The 17,239-nt window shown below is 40.3% G+C and overlaps 1 protein-coding gene across 4 annotated transcripts in view; it reads right to left on the bottom strand.

Moving 5' to 3' along the window:
• zbtb40 (zinc finger and BTB domain containing 40) overlaps window positions 1–17,239 on the bottom strand; it is a 133,572-nt gene that overhangs the window by 96,231 nt on the left and 20,102 nt on the right. For 3 of the 4 annotated variants that reach the window (XM_073031656.1, XM_073031657.1, XM_073031658.1), the window contains exons 5-6: window positions 1,253–1,392; window positions 964–1,156 (exon numbers count right to left, since the gene is read on the bottom strand). The exons of the other annotated variant lie outside the window; for it this stretch is intronic. In XM_073031656.1, the coding sequence (XP_072887757.1) occupies window positions 964–1,156; window positions 1,253–1,392 (333 nt within the window). The remainder of the gene's footprint in view (window positions 1–963; window positions 1,157–1,252; window positions 1,393–17,239) is intronic. 4 annotated transcript variants of the gene reach the window in all.

Raw genomic sequence — 17,239 nt, 5'->3', positions numbered from 1 at the left:
GGGGAACTGGAAGTTATTGAAGAGGTGGAGGGCATGGGATACATCCCGGATGTAGGTAGGGAGGGACTGAACTATGGGTGACAAAATGGAGTCAAGATAGGCAGATACAAGTTCAGTGGGACAGGAGCAGGCCGAAACTATAGGCCTACCAGGACAGTCAGGCTTATGGATCTTGGGGAGGAGGTAAAAGCGAGCAGTGCGGGGTGTGGGAATTATGAGTTTTTTGGCTGAGGATGGAAGGTCTTCAAAGTTGCTAAGGGCAGTGATGGTACGGGAGACAATGGTTTGATGTTTTTTAGTTGGGTCCTGTTCCAGGGATAAGTAAGAGGAGGTGTCAGAGAGCTGACGTTTGGCCTCACTGAGGTAGAGGTCTGTCCACCAGACCACTACGGCACCACCTTTGTCTGCGGGTTTGATGGTGAAGATCTATCTGGAAGAGATGTGAATAAATGGGTATAACTGAAAATGGAGGAGAAAGAGGAAAAAAAAATGCCAGGATCCTGAAGGTGCTGGAAAACAGAAATAAAGAGAGAGGATGCTGGAAATACTCCGCAATCAGCAAACATCCATCAAGAGAAAAAAGACAAGTTTTCACCAAAACTGTCCCAATTCTGATACAAACATTCTCTGAAATTGTTGATTCTAAAAGACTACAACGTGCCTAGTCAGAAAATGGGATGCTGTTCCTCAAACTTGCATTGAGCTTCATCGAAGCATGGCCACAAAACAGAAGGATCAAAGTTGAAGTGAGATGTGATGAAGAGTTGAAATAATGGGCAACTAGAAACTCAGGGTCATCCGTCCGGGTTACTGCTATTTCACATGGAAGTGTTTGGGTCCCTGGATAATGGAAAGGAAAGAGGTAAAAGAGACAGGTGTTGCATATCCTGAGCTTGCATGGCAAACTGCACCATGGCAAAGGGAGTGACAATCAGAGTCAAGGGGGGTACTTATACCACTAACCTGACTTTGTAGTTATTCCTGGTTCAGCTGTGTGAGTCCTCAGTAAAGACTGTAGAACAGGGTAAACCTCTTTCATCTTTCGAAGAAGATTTAGTGTGGTCTCAGCACTCAACTGCCCCTCTTCAATTACTTTCATCAATAGCTTAGCCACGACGTCTCTGGCCGTCTCTCCCTGACAACATTCAGCAATCACCTAAATATCAACATGTTAATGATGACTAGATTTCTTTCCGGTGACAAGAAATTACAGTAAAAGGTAAAGGGCAAACAAATAATCTAGAGAAAATACCTTTTTATCCTCTTCACTGAAAACGGCTCCTTCAGCAGAATCAAGACAGGCCAATAAAGGGCTCAAGTCTGTCACACTTTCCAGGACTACTTCTTTGTGTAAGTAAAGGTTGAGCAAAAAATCTTCAGTATCTATACGCCCTAAACAGTGGAACCAGTCAAATTATAAAGAAATTTCATACTGAAATTAGATAAAATCAAAATGTATCCCAAGAAAAAATTACTACACATATTACAACATTAAATAAAAACAGAAATTAGAGATCCTTAACAGTTCAGATAGCATCTATGGATAAAGTAGCAGAACAGCCTTCAAAACTGAAAGGCGCTAAAATGATGACATTGTCTCACCATCCACAAATGGTGTCTGACCTGCTGAGGATCCGCAATGCTTTCTGCTTTTATCACTACTAACGAATGCTTTGGGTACAAGATCGGGCTTTCACAATAATAAGAACATGAATTCCTTTACTCGCTCTTATTCTGTCATTTCCAAAGTTCAAAATAAATTCAACTTCTGCAGATGTTCTACGACAGGGGTCACCAACCTTTCTTACACCATGGACCGATTTAATATTGACAATATTCTTACAGACCGGCCGACGGGGGGGCCGGTAGGTGTTAATCATGACTGGAATATAGGTGACAAGTCAACTATAAGTCACTTATAAGTGGTTAATACACTCAATTTCATTTCTAAAAGGGTTTATCTAACAAATTTAATATTAAACACACAGCGCATATTTTCCTTGCATGAACATAGTGATAACTCAATTATAACTCACTTATAAGTCAATAGCATCATAACATTCTAAGTAACATTTGGATATTAAAACACATAGCGCATATTTTCTTCATATGAACATATAAAATCATTGCAACAGACCAGTGAGAGGACGAGGTAAGGGCCAGAGGTCCCCATACCGGGGTCGCGGCGGTCGCAGTCCGGAGAGAGCCACCGACCGAGTGAGGAATGCGATAGGGCGCATGCCTGCTCCCCCTCCCCCGTAGGTAGGAAGGATCTATCGGCCAACAAAAGCTTGGCTCGAGGGATGACTTTCTGTAGATCACAGCGAGGTAGCTGCTCTGCTACTTACGAAACCCTGAGCCCGAATTAGGTTGTCTGCGAATATTTTAGCACCAGGTCCCCCACGAACATTCGGTGCACTAAACAGGTTTAGAGGTGGCGCCCATCTGTCTGCGCTCCAGGCCAGTACCAACGGCACTTCTCTCCGGCCGCGCGAGGCTCACGGTTACCCGAGGCCAACCAGTGATCCCTGGCGCGAGGGTATCACTGCGTTTAGGCGACTGATGACCTCCTGTGGGTAATGACTTTGCGTGCCTAATGACCTCGCGTGCGTTCAAGTTCAACAGTGGGCATGACAGGGAATGAGGAAAGGTGCGGCTGATTCATATCGTTTCATATCACCATATCATATCGTTTCCTCGCCGCCCGGTAGCACATGCTTTGGGTTGGGGTTGGGGACCACTGTTCTACGACTCAGTAGTGGCCAGCATTTTATTCAACGCTGTAGTCTGCTGGAGCAGCAGGATGAGAGCAGCTGATGCCAAGAAGATGGATAAGCTCGTTGGGAAGGCTGGTTCTGTCCTGGGGGTGGAACTGGATTCCCCGGTGGTTGTGTCTGCTGCAGAAGCTACGGTGAATTATGGACAATCCCTCTCACCCCCTCCATGACATACTGGACAAACAGAGGAGCACATTTAGTAACAGACTGATTCTACCAAGAGGCACCACAGGAGATCCTTTCTCCCTGGGGTTATGAAACTCTACAACTCAAGTACATAAGTATATGGTTTCATTTCACATCTGTATTTTGCTTTATTACTTTAAGTGCACATTGTTTTTTTCCTAATATCTCAACCTTTACATTTTGTATTTTAAAGTGTACACAGGCAGTCCCTGGGTTACGTACAAGTTCCGTTCCTGAGTCCGTCTTTAAGTTGGATTTGTACATAAGTCGGAAGAAGTACATCCGGTATTATTTAGCATCAGTTAGTCAAACATTTGTCTTAGTATATAGTATAATATTTTACTTTTCTATGCATATAAAGCACTTAAGAAACATATGTATTCCAATAATTAAACCACTGCGTTGCTTAGTAATAATTGTAGCTTTCATCGGGGCAGGGCCTTTCACATGCTCCATTATTCTCACTTTATTCGTTATCCTTTAAAATTGTTCCGATCGTTGACCGACTGTATCCTAACTTTCCAATGACCAATGGCGTTTCACCTCTTTCCAAAAGCTTTATTATTTCCACTTTATTTTCAATCGCGATCGCTTCCCGTCAATGGAACAGAAACACTGTGGGCGGCGGGTCCCGAGCTCCGCCAGCTCCCAAGGTCCACTGGGTCCTAAAGACCACCGCACTGAATTCTCTGGGTCCACAGTGAGACAGATTAAATGGGACAAGTGGAGGCTGTGCTGGGTTTCAGTATTTGATCCTCCACAATATTCCGCATGGGAATTTAAACTGGAGGTGGCAGTGTTTTTTTATGAGGTCGAGTTGCGAGCTCGACATCAACCCGGCACGGGAGCGGCCTGTCACTAGATCGAACTCGGGAACCACCGTTCTCCAGCCCGGTGTTGACCTCACTGTGCCACCAGCTGACCAGAACAGGGGGGTGGGGGGCCGGGGTCAGGGTGAATCTTACTAAGAAAAATTTAAGCCAAATACAAAGTTAAACACTCAACACAGTGTCAATGGCAACGACTTAAAGTGGCGGACGGTGTCACAATCCGACTTAAAATGGCGGACACCGTTTTCCTTCCTCGGTTCATAAGTACGAGTTGTCCGTAACTCGGATGTTCGTAACTCGGTGACCACCTGTACTTCTGACTGAGCAATCTTGCAATAATAATTTCCTTAGGGATAAGTAAAATTTTATTTTAAAATTTATTATCAAAGCACACGTTACCATATATAACCCTGAGATTCATTTTCTTATGAGCAACCACAGTAAATACAAGAAACACAACAGAATCAACGAAAGACTGCATCCAACAGAACGTACAACAACCAGTGTGCCTGTGCGAAGACAACAAATTGTACAAATACAATAAAAAAAGGAAAAAATGAATAAATAATAAATATTGAGAACCTGAAAAGTCCTTGAAAGTGAGTCAATATGTTGTGGGAACAGTTCAGTCATGGAGCAAGTGAATTTGAGTGAAGTTATCAATTACATTTCACGAGACTGATGGCTATATGGTAATACCTATTCCTGAACCTGGTGGCATGGGTCCTGGCACTCCTATATCTTCTTCCTGGTGGCAGCAACAAAAAGACAGCATGGCATGGACGGTGCGGGTCCTTGATGTTGGATGCTGCTTTCCTGCGATAGCATTCTGTATAGATGTGCTCAGTGGTGGGGACAGCTTTATCTGTGGAGTGGGCTGTATCCACTACTTTCTGTAGGGTTTTCCAATTAAAAAAAGACCACCGAATACCCAACATTAGAGAGAAAAAGAACATATCACACCCATAAAAAAAGAACCCATTAAAAAAGACCAAACACCGAATGTGCAGAGAGAAAAACACATCACGCAAACAGTAACCACAAGCAAACAGCCATTCTGAACTGAGGTCCGCAAGAGAATCCCATTGTTCAGCATAGTTCAGCTCTGAGCCAAGTCATGGAGTAGTGAGCTGAACTGGCCTGTCCTCAGCCTAGGCTTCGACACTGTGACATTTTCAATTTGGCCCAGTTCCTAAGTCGAAACCCAAACCTTGGCCTGCATTGCCTCAATACTCTGAGGCCAGGACCCCAATCACCTCAATTTGGCCTGTAGCTAACCTTTCCGATTCAACCCTGCACTTAAGTCTCTGTCCAAACATTAAGTTCAGTTGCCTCGATCAGCTCAGGGGCGTGGATACAGTCACCTCGATCTGGCCTGTATCCAACCTTTCCAAATTCAGCCCTGCGCACAAGTCTCCATACAAACATTGAGTTCAGTCGAATCCGTACATTCTGGTGTCTGGACCTCAGCACCTTGGCTCAGCTTTCAGCGCCACGCTTAAAACGACCATACCTTAGCCCTTCCTCACTCTTAGCAACCTTGCCTTGGTTCTGCCACATCGAATTCCTCCAAGTCCAAAGGGAAGTTATAGACTATTATTTATGTTGATCATTTGCTAGAAAAAGCATGATTAACAAAGTATTCAGTTGTTTTCCTTGTTTCAAAAGCCACCAGCCAGAAGTCGCTGAGATTCACCCGTTCCACCTTAAACCAGAAACATACAAGGGCATTGGGTATTTCAATGTCTGGTCTTGATGTCAATATACTCTGCACCACACATCTATAGAAGTTCATCAAAGTTTTACATGACATGATGAATCTTCACAAACTTCTAAGAAAGTACAGTGATAAGTCTCCACAAATATTCATCTTAGCCATTAGAAAATAAAAATTTGGACCTGGTCTAAGAATGAGTCATTTTGAAATTACACTCCTTGTTCCTACCACCCTTTAAATAAGCACTACTTATAGACTTGGTAAAACCATTTGAATTTCATTGCCAATAATTTGTGAATGGAACAAAACATTATGCAGTCAGCTAGTGTCCACAATCAGTACTGTGAAGGCAACGTGTAACAGAGATAGCAAGAGGGATGATAGAAATAATTGCAAATGTTGAGTTTATAACCGTATTGGGTGTGATCCTATGAATCGGAAAAAACAAGCTTGAGGAGCCAAGTGGCCTGACCCCACTCTGAGTGTACACATTCATTACATGCGTCTGAAAGTGAGGAATGCAAGACATTTATTATTGCCTTCTGTCAATTGGAGAGGGGGGTATACATATAGTTAGAGGTAACACCCTAGCCTTAGAGTTACACAGTTCTGGAACATCTTACTCCAGAGAATTTAACAGAAAATCTATGCTCACGCAGTGAAATTTATGAAGCAGAGGAGGCACTAGCTTTGAATAAGATACTAAGCAGAGGGCCAAGCTGTTCTCATGTGAATGTCAAAGGTCCCATAATACTATTTGTCAAAGTGCTGGGGAGTTACCAACAAAGTCAGAGCTAATATTTATTACTGATGTAACATTTTTAAAGAGACTAATTGATCGTTATATTATCTTTCCATACATAAAATTGATGTCACATTTCCTACAATCCAATGATGGCTACACTTTAGAAATATTTTACAAGCTATAAAATACTTTTGAGGTACCTTGTGGACAGACAAGCCAACTTAATTTCTCTTCATCTATTACACAAAGAGTCACTTCAAGCACATGGGAAATGCTCATGCAAAGTACAGATTTAACATCTCTATATAATTATTAAGGCATAGCCAAATTTTGTAAAGAAAAGATGAACAGCTTAAAAAAAGGGTACTGTTAAAACTATCTATACATTTATATGGAACCCTGTCACCGTGGCTCGTAGCAAATTAGGCTTGTTAGCCATCTCTGGCTTGCAGGCACGCAGCTCAGCAATGCATGGGTAATGGTGGTAAGCAACGCACGTCTACAGTCGGTATGATTCCAGTTCAATCAAAACAGGAAAGTTGAAATGTTCCATTGAGGGAACAAAAATTATGGTGAATGCTGTATAAATACGACCCATGTAAAAGGTATTGTTTGCCAGGAAATAACACAAGATACATTGGCATAAACTTAAAAGTGGAAGTATATTTACAAATATTCCAACTTTAGCAAACAGTCATCAGGAAAAGGGCCCATTACAGCTAAATGAGTCCTTAATGTGCACATACACATTGGAACTCATCAGACTACCAGGTAGTCTGGTGCTTCACTTTAATTACTCGTGCGCTGAACCCACGTCCTGTGTGAAAGACACCAGCCACAACTCAAACTTCCCTCTAAGTCAGTTACGAACTACCTAGTTAACTCAGAAATACTGGCACTTCCCCATGGAACCATTTGTCTGCACAAAGAACTTTTTACAATGGCGTTTGTCCTCATGCGGGGTTCTAGAGCATCTTCCGTTGTCTCTTCTCTGTACCTCACTTCTTCCCTAACTCCTGCAAAAAGACCCACAACCAACCCATGTTCTGCTAGAAATGTGGTGCCACCAATCTCTCTTGAATGTTCCACAGCATCCCACTGGACAGAATGTTATCAAGACAAACCAATTGGGTGATACAACATTCCTAAGCTGATCAAATGACTCCTTATCTTAATAGAAATAAAAAGACTCTGAAGTTTGATTAACAGAACACACAGCATTTTACAGAAAAGCTACGAAAAAAATAACAAACAGCACAACTGAAGTAATACGATAAAACATGTTCTTAAACAGGGTATTACATACATTGTCACATAACACATATTAAAATATAATGAAAATATAATAATTCCAACTTAATTCAAATAAATGTTTAAATCTTTTTATAAAATTTGTGTAATAGAGGAAATAGTTTCCCACTTGAAATAAAACAGATAAAAAAAAGACACTGAAGAGAGTGAAACCTTTCCAGATTCCAAAATTTAAATGCATGTTCCACTTAATAGTATTTCTCTGCCAATCCAACAGGCAAGTGGAGACAGTCTATCGCACTCCTGACTTGTGTCTAATGGTTTGGGGTATTAGAATGTCACTGACTGTGGATCCCCAGGCTATTCACGGTGGGAACTCAGGAAGAAAATCCCACTGACTGTCCAGAGTAGATGATTAATCTGTACCTTGTGGGTCATAGTCACTGTTGAATATCTTTAGCCTACACATGAATGTTGTTCACATCTTGCTACACGGCAGGCACCGGATGCTTCATTTGTCAGTTCCAAATGGAACTGAACACCCTGCACCCATTTCCAACATTATAATGGAGGGAAAAGCCGACCAGTAGTGTCATGGCATTCACTCCGGATTTCAAGGCAGCTGTGCCCAGGTTCAAATCCAGCTGGCTCCTTGCACGCTTTCCATCTGTGCTGGGTTGAGCATCAAGCTAGCAACTCAGCCTCATAAAAAAAAGACAAAAATACTAAAGAAATGCACCACCATGTGTGGAAAGGAACAACAACAAGAGGGAAAATTATTGATGAAGAGTTTAAGATGGTTGTGCTGAGGACAATGCAACTAAACTCCAACAGTGACACCTTGTGGCTGGATTGATTAAACTCTAATAACCACAAACACCACCTTCTATTCATGCAATGTATGACTTCAAACACTGGAGTGTTGGTTTTTCTTTGATGCTCCTTTAATTCAAAATTTGCCATTGCATTTTGGTGCAGAGGTCTCAGGACTCGCTACCTCTCTCAACTCTAGAATTACACTCCTTGACCCATGTTTGAGGCCTTGCCGTCACAAGTGACCAAAAAGCCAGGCAGTTTCCTACCGTCTGCCAACAAATCAGGGCATCGTACTTGCAGCATTCTACATTAACAATGTCCAACAGAGTCTTGTGAACACAAGAAATCGACTAAGATAATCATTCACTGTTGGACTGCACATCACTTTCGTGCACCGACTCCTCCAATGGCTTTCTGATACAGGAGGCAGCACGATCCACATTTAGTTTTCTGTTCCCTCTTCCTCCTTTTTTTGGAATAGTGGAATTATATATGTAACAATCTGATTTGCAGGAATTATCCTACAACTATAGAATACTGGAAAATATCCAATACAGTCGACCCTCCTTATCTGCGGGGGATTGGTTCTGGAACCCCCTGCGGATACCAAAAAACGCAGATACTCAAGTCGGTGGACTTTAGGACACGGAAAAGCTCGGAACCTGCCGCCCGTAGTGTTTCTGTTCCGGAAAACGATCATGATTGAAAATAAAGTGGAAATAATAAAGTGATCGGAAAGAGATGAAATGCTATCGGTCATTGGAAAAGCATTAGTCTACAGTTGGTCAACGATCAGAACAACTTTAATGGAGCATGTGAAAGGCCCTGCCCCAATGAAAGCTACAATTATTACTAAGCAACGCAGTGATTTAATTACTGAAATACATACATTTAAGTGTTTTATATGCATAGAAAGGTAAAATATATACTATATACTAAGACAAACATTTGACTAACTGACGCTAAATAATACCAGTTGTACCTGTTCTGACTTAAGAACTTCTGGTTTTTTTCAATTCCTGATCCACGGTAACCTATGCACATCCTCCCATATACTTTAAATCATCTCTTGATTACTTATAATACCTAATACAATGTAAATGTTATGTAAATAGTCATTATACTGTATTGTTAGGGAATGATGACAGGGAAATAAAGTCTGTACATGCTCAAACAACAAGTGCTGGAGAGGGAACTTCCGGGTTTTCCCGATCTGCGGTTGGTTGAATCCGCGCATGCGGAACCCGCAAATAAGGAGGGCCAACTGTACTTCAATGGCTTCCTCTGTTAATACTCTGGGATACCACACATTAGGCCATAAGAATGTATTTGCTTTCAATGCCATTAATTACACCAGCACAATTTTTCACTAATATACATCTACATATGCTCCTGTGCTTTTTCGATTTTTGCTTTGCTGGGTACATTTGTCTTCTGGAACTCATTCCTTAAAGGCTAGAAATCCTCGTCACAGTTAGAAAGTACTGAGATATGCATGAGAAGGACATGGCCTACAAAGCCAGTGCTGGAAAGTTTAATTCTGCTAAGGAGCTCTTCTTCTACACGATGGACCAAATATCATCCTTCTGTCATTTTTTTCAGTGCTATCCCAAGCAAAATGTAGGGTTCAAATAATGAAACTAATTGCAAAGTGTTGCTGTCCCAAGAGTACTGATTAGAAATTCAGCACTTATGCCTTCCCTAAAGAAACCAGTTTTCTTGCCCAGTAAAGCACAGCCTTCTAAGAGGAAGATCCAAGACACAGATTCACATTACAAAATGAAAACATTTCTGATATCACAAGAACTATTACTTTCCTTTTACAATCATTTAATTATATAGCAGATATATCAGCCAATGTTCTGTAGCATCTGGATGCAATGTTACAAAATAAAGTTTGAGCAGTACAACCATCTACTGGCTAAAACAGGCAATTACATTTTCATGTAGACTTCACAGGTTATCCTAAAATTACAGATAACTGAGTTTTGAACACCTGCATAAACACCCATATTATAAAATTCAAAATCCTATGTATGTTCATGTATTCATGCATTTTTTCCACAGTCTACTTTTTGATAATTGTTCTTTCATTGCAATCTTATGTGCTTTAGATGACATTCATTTTGATACTGTGGTTACCACATTGAGTGAGTTTTGTATACCTTCTGAATTATCGACAAAATCAAACTATTGACGCCTGTAAAAACAGAACGTACCTCCAAATCCAAAGTCCTCTCAGTAATTAACCTTCAGAGCCACATTCAACATTGCCTTGGAGAGAATGACTAAATTCATGACAACTGCTTTGTGGATCGGAAGTGCTCACATTCACACAAATAAATGTTTGAACCATTAACTCAATGAAGCAAAGCTCCATTGCATCAGTTTATATGAGGACAACATGAGGACATGCATATACCATAGGTAGTAGTGTTAGCAATTCACTCTACTCACATCCTCAAAATGCTGGTGGAATGCAGCAGGCCAGGCAGCATCTTTAGGAAGAAGGGTCTTGGCCCGTAACGTTGACAGTGCTTCTCCCTATAGGTGCTGCCTGGCCTGCTGCGTTCCACCAGCATTTTGTGTGTGTTGCTTGAATTTCCAGCATCTGCAGATTTCCTCATGTATGCTATTCACATACTAACTGCTGAGAATAATTTTAACATTACAAAATGCTCCAAAGTTTGTCACAGAAATAAAATTAGGGAAAAGGTAGCGATGTATTCTTAGCTTGGATGACCAAATGAGCGAGGTTTTATTGAATGTCTGAAAGGAGGGAGAAATAAGAGAGGTTTAAAGGCAACTCCAGAGTTCTGGATTGCAGAATGCACAAAGGCACATCTGATGCAGTTCTACTTGCTTTATTAGCCTGGGCACTTTTTATTCCAATTACATACAAATCTATAAGAATTGATAAAGCATCAAAAATTATGAAGAATTGTTAGCTTAACAAATGGAAGATTTAAGAGAAAAAGATTATAAAATACTAGTAAATTCCAATTAAGACTATTGCAGGCAACATATTTTTGGAAGAATGTCAAAACCTTGAAGACGGCATTTATCAGAAGAGTATTATGGATTAAAGATTTAAATTATATAGAGACTACAGAACCTGTGATTATTTCCCTCAGAAATATGTCAAAGAAAGAAATAATAGAGCTAATCAAAATTAAGCAGCATTTAAGTAGTAGAAAACCAGTACAGCAGGACCAAAGATGAACAGGCAGATGTCACAGCAACCAGGTAAGTTCCTTTGCTTTGCAACTTACTGTGGAAAGCTTTGGCTGAAATAATGGGGGGGGGGGGGGGGGTGGAATAAGGTTCATTGATAGCTTTGAAAAGAGAATTGAATAGGAACAATTTACAGGGCTATCCAGAATGTAAAACTGACTGAACAGCTGTTTCAACAGAGCTGACACAAGTACTTTAAAGTTGTACCATTCAGTCAATGCCCATGAAAAGGCAACTATTGAAGCAACTATATTTCTGGATGGACATTAGAAAGCTCTAAGAAAACTTGAAAAATGCTGATGTGACAATGTTGACTTTCTCTCACATGGATCGATTCAAAAGGATCACTTTCTGCCCAGTTTAAGAAATATGCAAGCAGGTAAAGGCTTTGTATGGGAATACAGAATTTTATCAGTTCTCAATTTTTTAAGCACAAGATCGTGTTAGCATGGATCCACTGCCCACACACATCACCCTCAGATAACACATGCACAAAAATCAAACGGCTAATACTTACCGGTATTAAATAAAATAAACTGAAATAATATTCCCGTACTCTCTTCTCAACAGCATTGTGCCAGGGTTCTGCACCAGTTTAACCTGGTTCAGAAAAATGAATGCTAAGTGCCCACTTATGCTGGGGAATTTCAGCAAAATTCAACTCTTCCATTATACTTCAGATGGAGTCACATGGTCAAGCCTTTTGATAAATACAACATTCTGGTACTATCTTTAAGTTTGGGACTTTAGCAATAGACTGAGGAAATGCCGTTTTTCCACACTTGTTTACAATTTTGTTCACCTGTTTGAAGTTGCAGTGTCTTAGAAGTATGTATACACTTGGGTGAAACACAGCTTTAAAAATCCACATTACCAAACTTAGTTCTGAAGTTCCACTTTTTTTAAAATCTCTTTTCTATACCAGCTAAGTCTCACCTAGACAGACATTTACTGGACTTTACAGTTCATGTTGATTTGTGGCATAGCATATACCAGTATCATAGGAAAACCTACAGAAATATAGTTTACAAACTGCTATCTAATACATGGCAATCAGACTAATCATAATGTAAAATACTCCTCTGGAAGCAGCTTAATTCCTGCGCACTACTAAATGATAATTTGCAGCAGTTAATCAATTAGCCATTTTTTGGGTTGTGGAAGGAAACCAGAGCATAAGGGAAATCTGCCCAGTCAGAGGAAAAGCATACAAAGTCCAGACATACAGCATTGGAGGTCAGGGTTAAACCCAGGATAAATGAGCTTGTGGGATAGCAGCACTAACTCGTGCATCACTATGCCAACCCAGAAGACATTAATTCTCAATCCAATCATCCAAGGCATTTATAAATATTGTAAGCCAATTCACATCCCATAATAGACAGTGTTGCAAAGGATGATGTTTGTCTCCTGTCCCTTATAGTCAATCTGCCACTCAGCTAATTTCCTAGCCAGGTGAATACATTTCCAACAATTTTATGAGCTTCAATTCAATCTAGTCTTTTAAGGATCACTTTCAAATATCTTCAAAATGTCAATTTATGTAAAATTCAAAGACATTGCTAAATGTCCTACTTCAATGAGTTTTATCAGGTTTGTCAGGCATAATCTACCCTTTACAAATCCAGGTTACCTCCTCTTAATCAGATGATTATAAACATTTAAAAGCATTCAGTCACTTTATAATTAATTACTGATCTAATAAATTTCTCACAACGTATTAAGCTAATTAATCTACAATCCCCTGGCTCTTGCTTTTTACAAAAAGTAGAGTGATAACATTTACAATTTTCCAATCTAAAGAATTGTGGATAAGAAGCTTTAGAGGGGGTGCAGAGGAGATTTAATAGGATGCTGCCTAGTGTAGAGGGCGTGTCTTATGAAGAGCGACCTACGGCTTTTCTCTTCGGAGCAAAGGAGAATGAGGTGATTTGATACAAATGATAACAGGATACACAGATTTTTCCCCACATTAGTTTTGAGGAGGAAAATATAGGGGGAACATCAGAGCTAAGTTCTTTACAGAGAGAGAGGTGGATGCATGGAAAACCCTGCCAGGAGTATTGCTGGAAGCAGATACATTAGAGCCATTTAAGAAGTTCTTAATAGGCTCTTGGATGATGAAAAAAAAATGGAAGGCTATGTTGAACAGAAGGGTTAGAATTGATCTCAGTAGATGCTGTAATGTTCTATGTTCTACATTTAAGAGAACTTTAGGTCATTAATCCAAAACTTTCTCCATAGTTTTGATTCACCAGAATTTTTCAGCACTTTATTTTAGAGGACTATACTGTAGCTGAGAACATACTGTGCAAAGGTCTTAGGCAAAAATATATAAAGCTAGGGTGCCTAAGACTTTTTGCACAGTACTCACTGTATGTTATGTCTTTCCAGTTACCAAATAACATGACGTTATTCAGCTAATACAAAGCTATGTTCTTATTTCTGTTTCCCAACCATCTTCCTATTTTAACTAATATACAGTACTATGCAAAAGACTTAGGCATATGTATCTACAGTGGCATGCAAAAGTTTGGGCGCCCCTGGTCAAAATTTCTGTTACTGTGAATAGTTAAGTGAGTAAAAGATGAACTGATCACCGAAAGTCATAACATTAAAGACGAAACATCCTTTTCAACATTTTAAGCAAGATTAGTGTCTTATTTTTGTTTTGTACAATTTTAGAGTGGGAAAAAAAGGAAAGGAGCACCATGCAAAAGTTTGGGCACCCCAAGAGATTTGAGCTCTCAGATAACTTTTACCAAGGTCTCAGACCTTAATCAGCTTGTTAGGGTTATGGCTTGTTCACAGTCATCGTTAGGAAAGGCCAGGTGATGCAAATTTCAAAGCTTTATAAATACCCTGACTCCTCAAGCCTTGTCCCAACAATCAGCCGCTATGGGATCCTGTAAGCAGTTGCCTAGCACTCTGAAAATTAAAATAAATGATGCCCACAAAGCAGAAGAAGGCTATAAGAAGATAACAAAGGGTTTTCAGGTAGCCATTTCCTCTGTTCGTAATGTAATAAAGAAATGGCAGTTAACAGGAACGGTGGTGGTCAAGTTGAGGTCTGGAAGACCAAGAAAACTTTTTGAGAGAACTGCACATAGGATTGCTAGAAAGGCAAATCAATACCCCCATTAGCAGACTCTGGAGTGGTGGTGCATGGTTCTACTGTGCAGCGACACCTGCACAAATATGACCTTCGTGGAAGAGTCATCAGAAGAAAACCTTTCCTGCGTCCTCACCACTAAATTCAGCGTCAGAAGTTGGAAACAAGTCCTATGGACTGATGAAGTTAAAATAGAACTTTTTGGCCACAATGAGCAAAGGCATGTTTGGAGAAAAAAAGAGTGCAGAATTTCATGAAAAGAACAGCTCTCCAAATGTTAAGCTTGGGGGCTAGATCGATCATGTTTGTGTTGCAGCCAGTGGCACGGGGAGCATTTCACTGGTAAAGGGAAGAATGAATTCAATTAAATACCAGCAAATTCTGGAAGCAAACATCACACCGTCTGTAAAAAAGTTGAAGATGAAAAGAGGATGATGCAACAGGATAATGATCCTAAACACACCTCAAAATCCACAATGGACTACCTCAAGACACGCAAGCTGAAGGTTTTGCCATGGCCCTCACAGTCTCCCAACCTAAACATCATCCAAAATCTGTGGATAGACTGCAAAAGAGCAGTGCATGCAAGACAGCCCAAGAATCTCACAGAACTAGAAGCCTTTTTGCAAGGAAGAATGTGCAAAAGTCCCGCAAACAAGAAATTGAAAGACTCTTAGCTGGCTACAGAAAGCGTTTACAAGCTGAGATACTTGCCAAAGGTGGTATTACAAAGCATTGACCATGCAGGGTGCCCAAACTTTTGCTTTGGGCCCTTTTCCTTTATTGTTACTTTGAAACTGTAAAAGATGGAAATAAAAAAAGTAACTTTGCTTAAAATATTAAAGAAATGCATCATCTTTAACTTTATGCCTTTAGGAAATCAGGTCATCTTTTATTCGCTTAGTTATTCACAGTAACAGAAATTTTGACTGGGGTGCCCAAACTTTTGCATGCCACTGTCTATGTATGTATGTGTGTGTGTGTGTATATGTACATCTATCTATCTCTAGGATGCCTAAGGCTTTTGCACAGTACTGTACATTTTTTTTTAAAACGGAATGAGAACTTTCTGGAATGTCATCCTTAAATGCCATTATTCAATTCCTGACAATTTATTTCAGTTTTGGGGAGTCATTAGGTCATTTGGTAACAGGCAGTTTACCCACAGCATCTACACCAACCACCTAGTTTGCATTTAAACACAACTCCTACACTGACCCCACTTACCTCGCTCCTCATTGCCATCAGCTCCTCTCAAATTCTGCAACTTGCCTTCAAACCCAGGGTAATTTAAAGTGGTCAACTAACTTACCTACCAGCATGTACTTGGACACCCAGAGCAAACACACAGGTTCACAGGGAGAATTTACAAATTCAATACCGGAGGTCAGGATTGAACCAAGGTCAATGGAACTGCACTGCTCCTTCCTGACTCAATATTAGTTTCCTTAGGATAGGAAACACAGTGGCCCTCTACAAAAAATATAAAAAACCAAATATTTATTTCATGTGTCCTCTATGCCCTTTCATCCATTTGCAGTATTGCCACTCTAGCTCCTTTAGTTTCTTAAAATTTAACATAAAATGCCAATACTATCAAGTGAATAAAAATCATCACATTCAGCATCACCTACATTGTACTGTCCATAAATCGGGGTAAGCAAGTACTTCCTTAGAAGGTTGGCGTCATTCAATGTCTGTAGTGAGATGCTGAAGATGTTCTATAGGTCAGTTGTGAAGAGCGCCCTCTTCTTTGTGGTGGCGTGTTGGGGAGGAAGCATTAAGAAGAGGGATGCCTCACGTCTTAATAAGCTGGTAAGGAAGGCGGGCTCTGTCGTGGGCAAAGTACTGGAGAGTTTAACATCGGTAGCTGAGCGAAGGGCGCTGAGTAGGCTACGGTCAATTATGGATAACTCTGAACATCCTCTACATAGCACCATCCAGAGACAGAGAAGCAGTTTCAGCGACAGGTTACTATCGATGCAATGCTCCTCAGACAGGATGAAGAGGTCAATACTCCCCAATGCCATTAGGCTTTACAATTCTACCGCCAGGACTTAAGAACTTTTTAAAAGCTATTATTAATGCTTTTTGAGATAGTGATTTAGATGCATATCATATTTTTTACTGAGTTAAGTATTGTATGTAATTAGTTTTGCTACAACAAGTGTATGGGACATTAGAAAAAAAGTTGAATTTCCCCATGGGGATGAATAAAGTATCTATCTATCTATGATTACACTTAACTGTCTGTAGATTTATACCTATACCTTGATTATCCAATCCATTCAACTATATCAGTTCTCCTCCCTTTGCCACCACCAATGAGGCTGGAGGTTTTCTACGCCATTCCCAACTCTAAGAATACTCATCATTTATTCGGATGCATGTCAGTGAAATTCAATAAAGATTACAGCTTTGGCCCTGTACTCACTGCAATTTACAAGAATGCGAAGGGATCGCACTGAAATCTACCAAATCTTGAAAAGACTAGATAAGGTGGATGTGGAGAGGATGTTTCCTCTGGTGTGGGTATCCAGAACTAGAGGGCACAGCCTCAAAATTGAGGGG

The sequence above is a fragment of the Hemitrygon akajei genome, chromosome 29, assembly GCF_048418815.1.
Source record: "Hemitrygon akajei chromosome 29, sHemAka1.3, whole genome shotgun sequence".
In the NCBI taxonomy this organism is placed as follows: domain Eukaryota; kingdom Metazoa; phylum Chordata; class Chondrichthyes; order Myliobatiformes; family Dasyatidae; genus Hemitrygon; species Hemitrygon akajei.
This window is presented reverse-complemented; position numbering and strand designations above follow the sequence as displayed.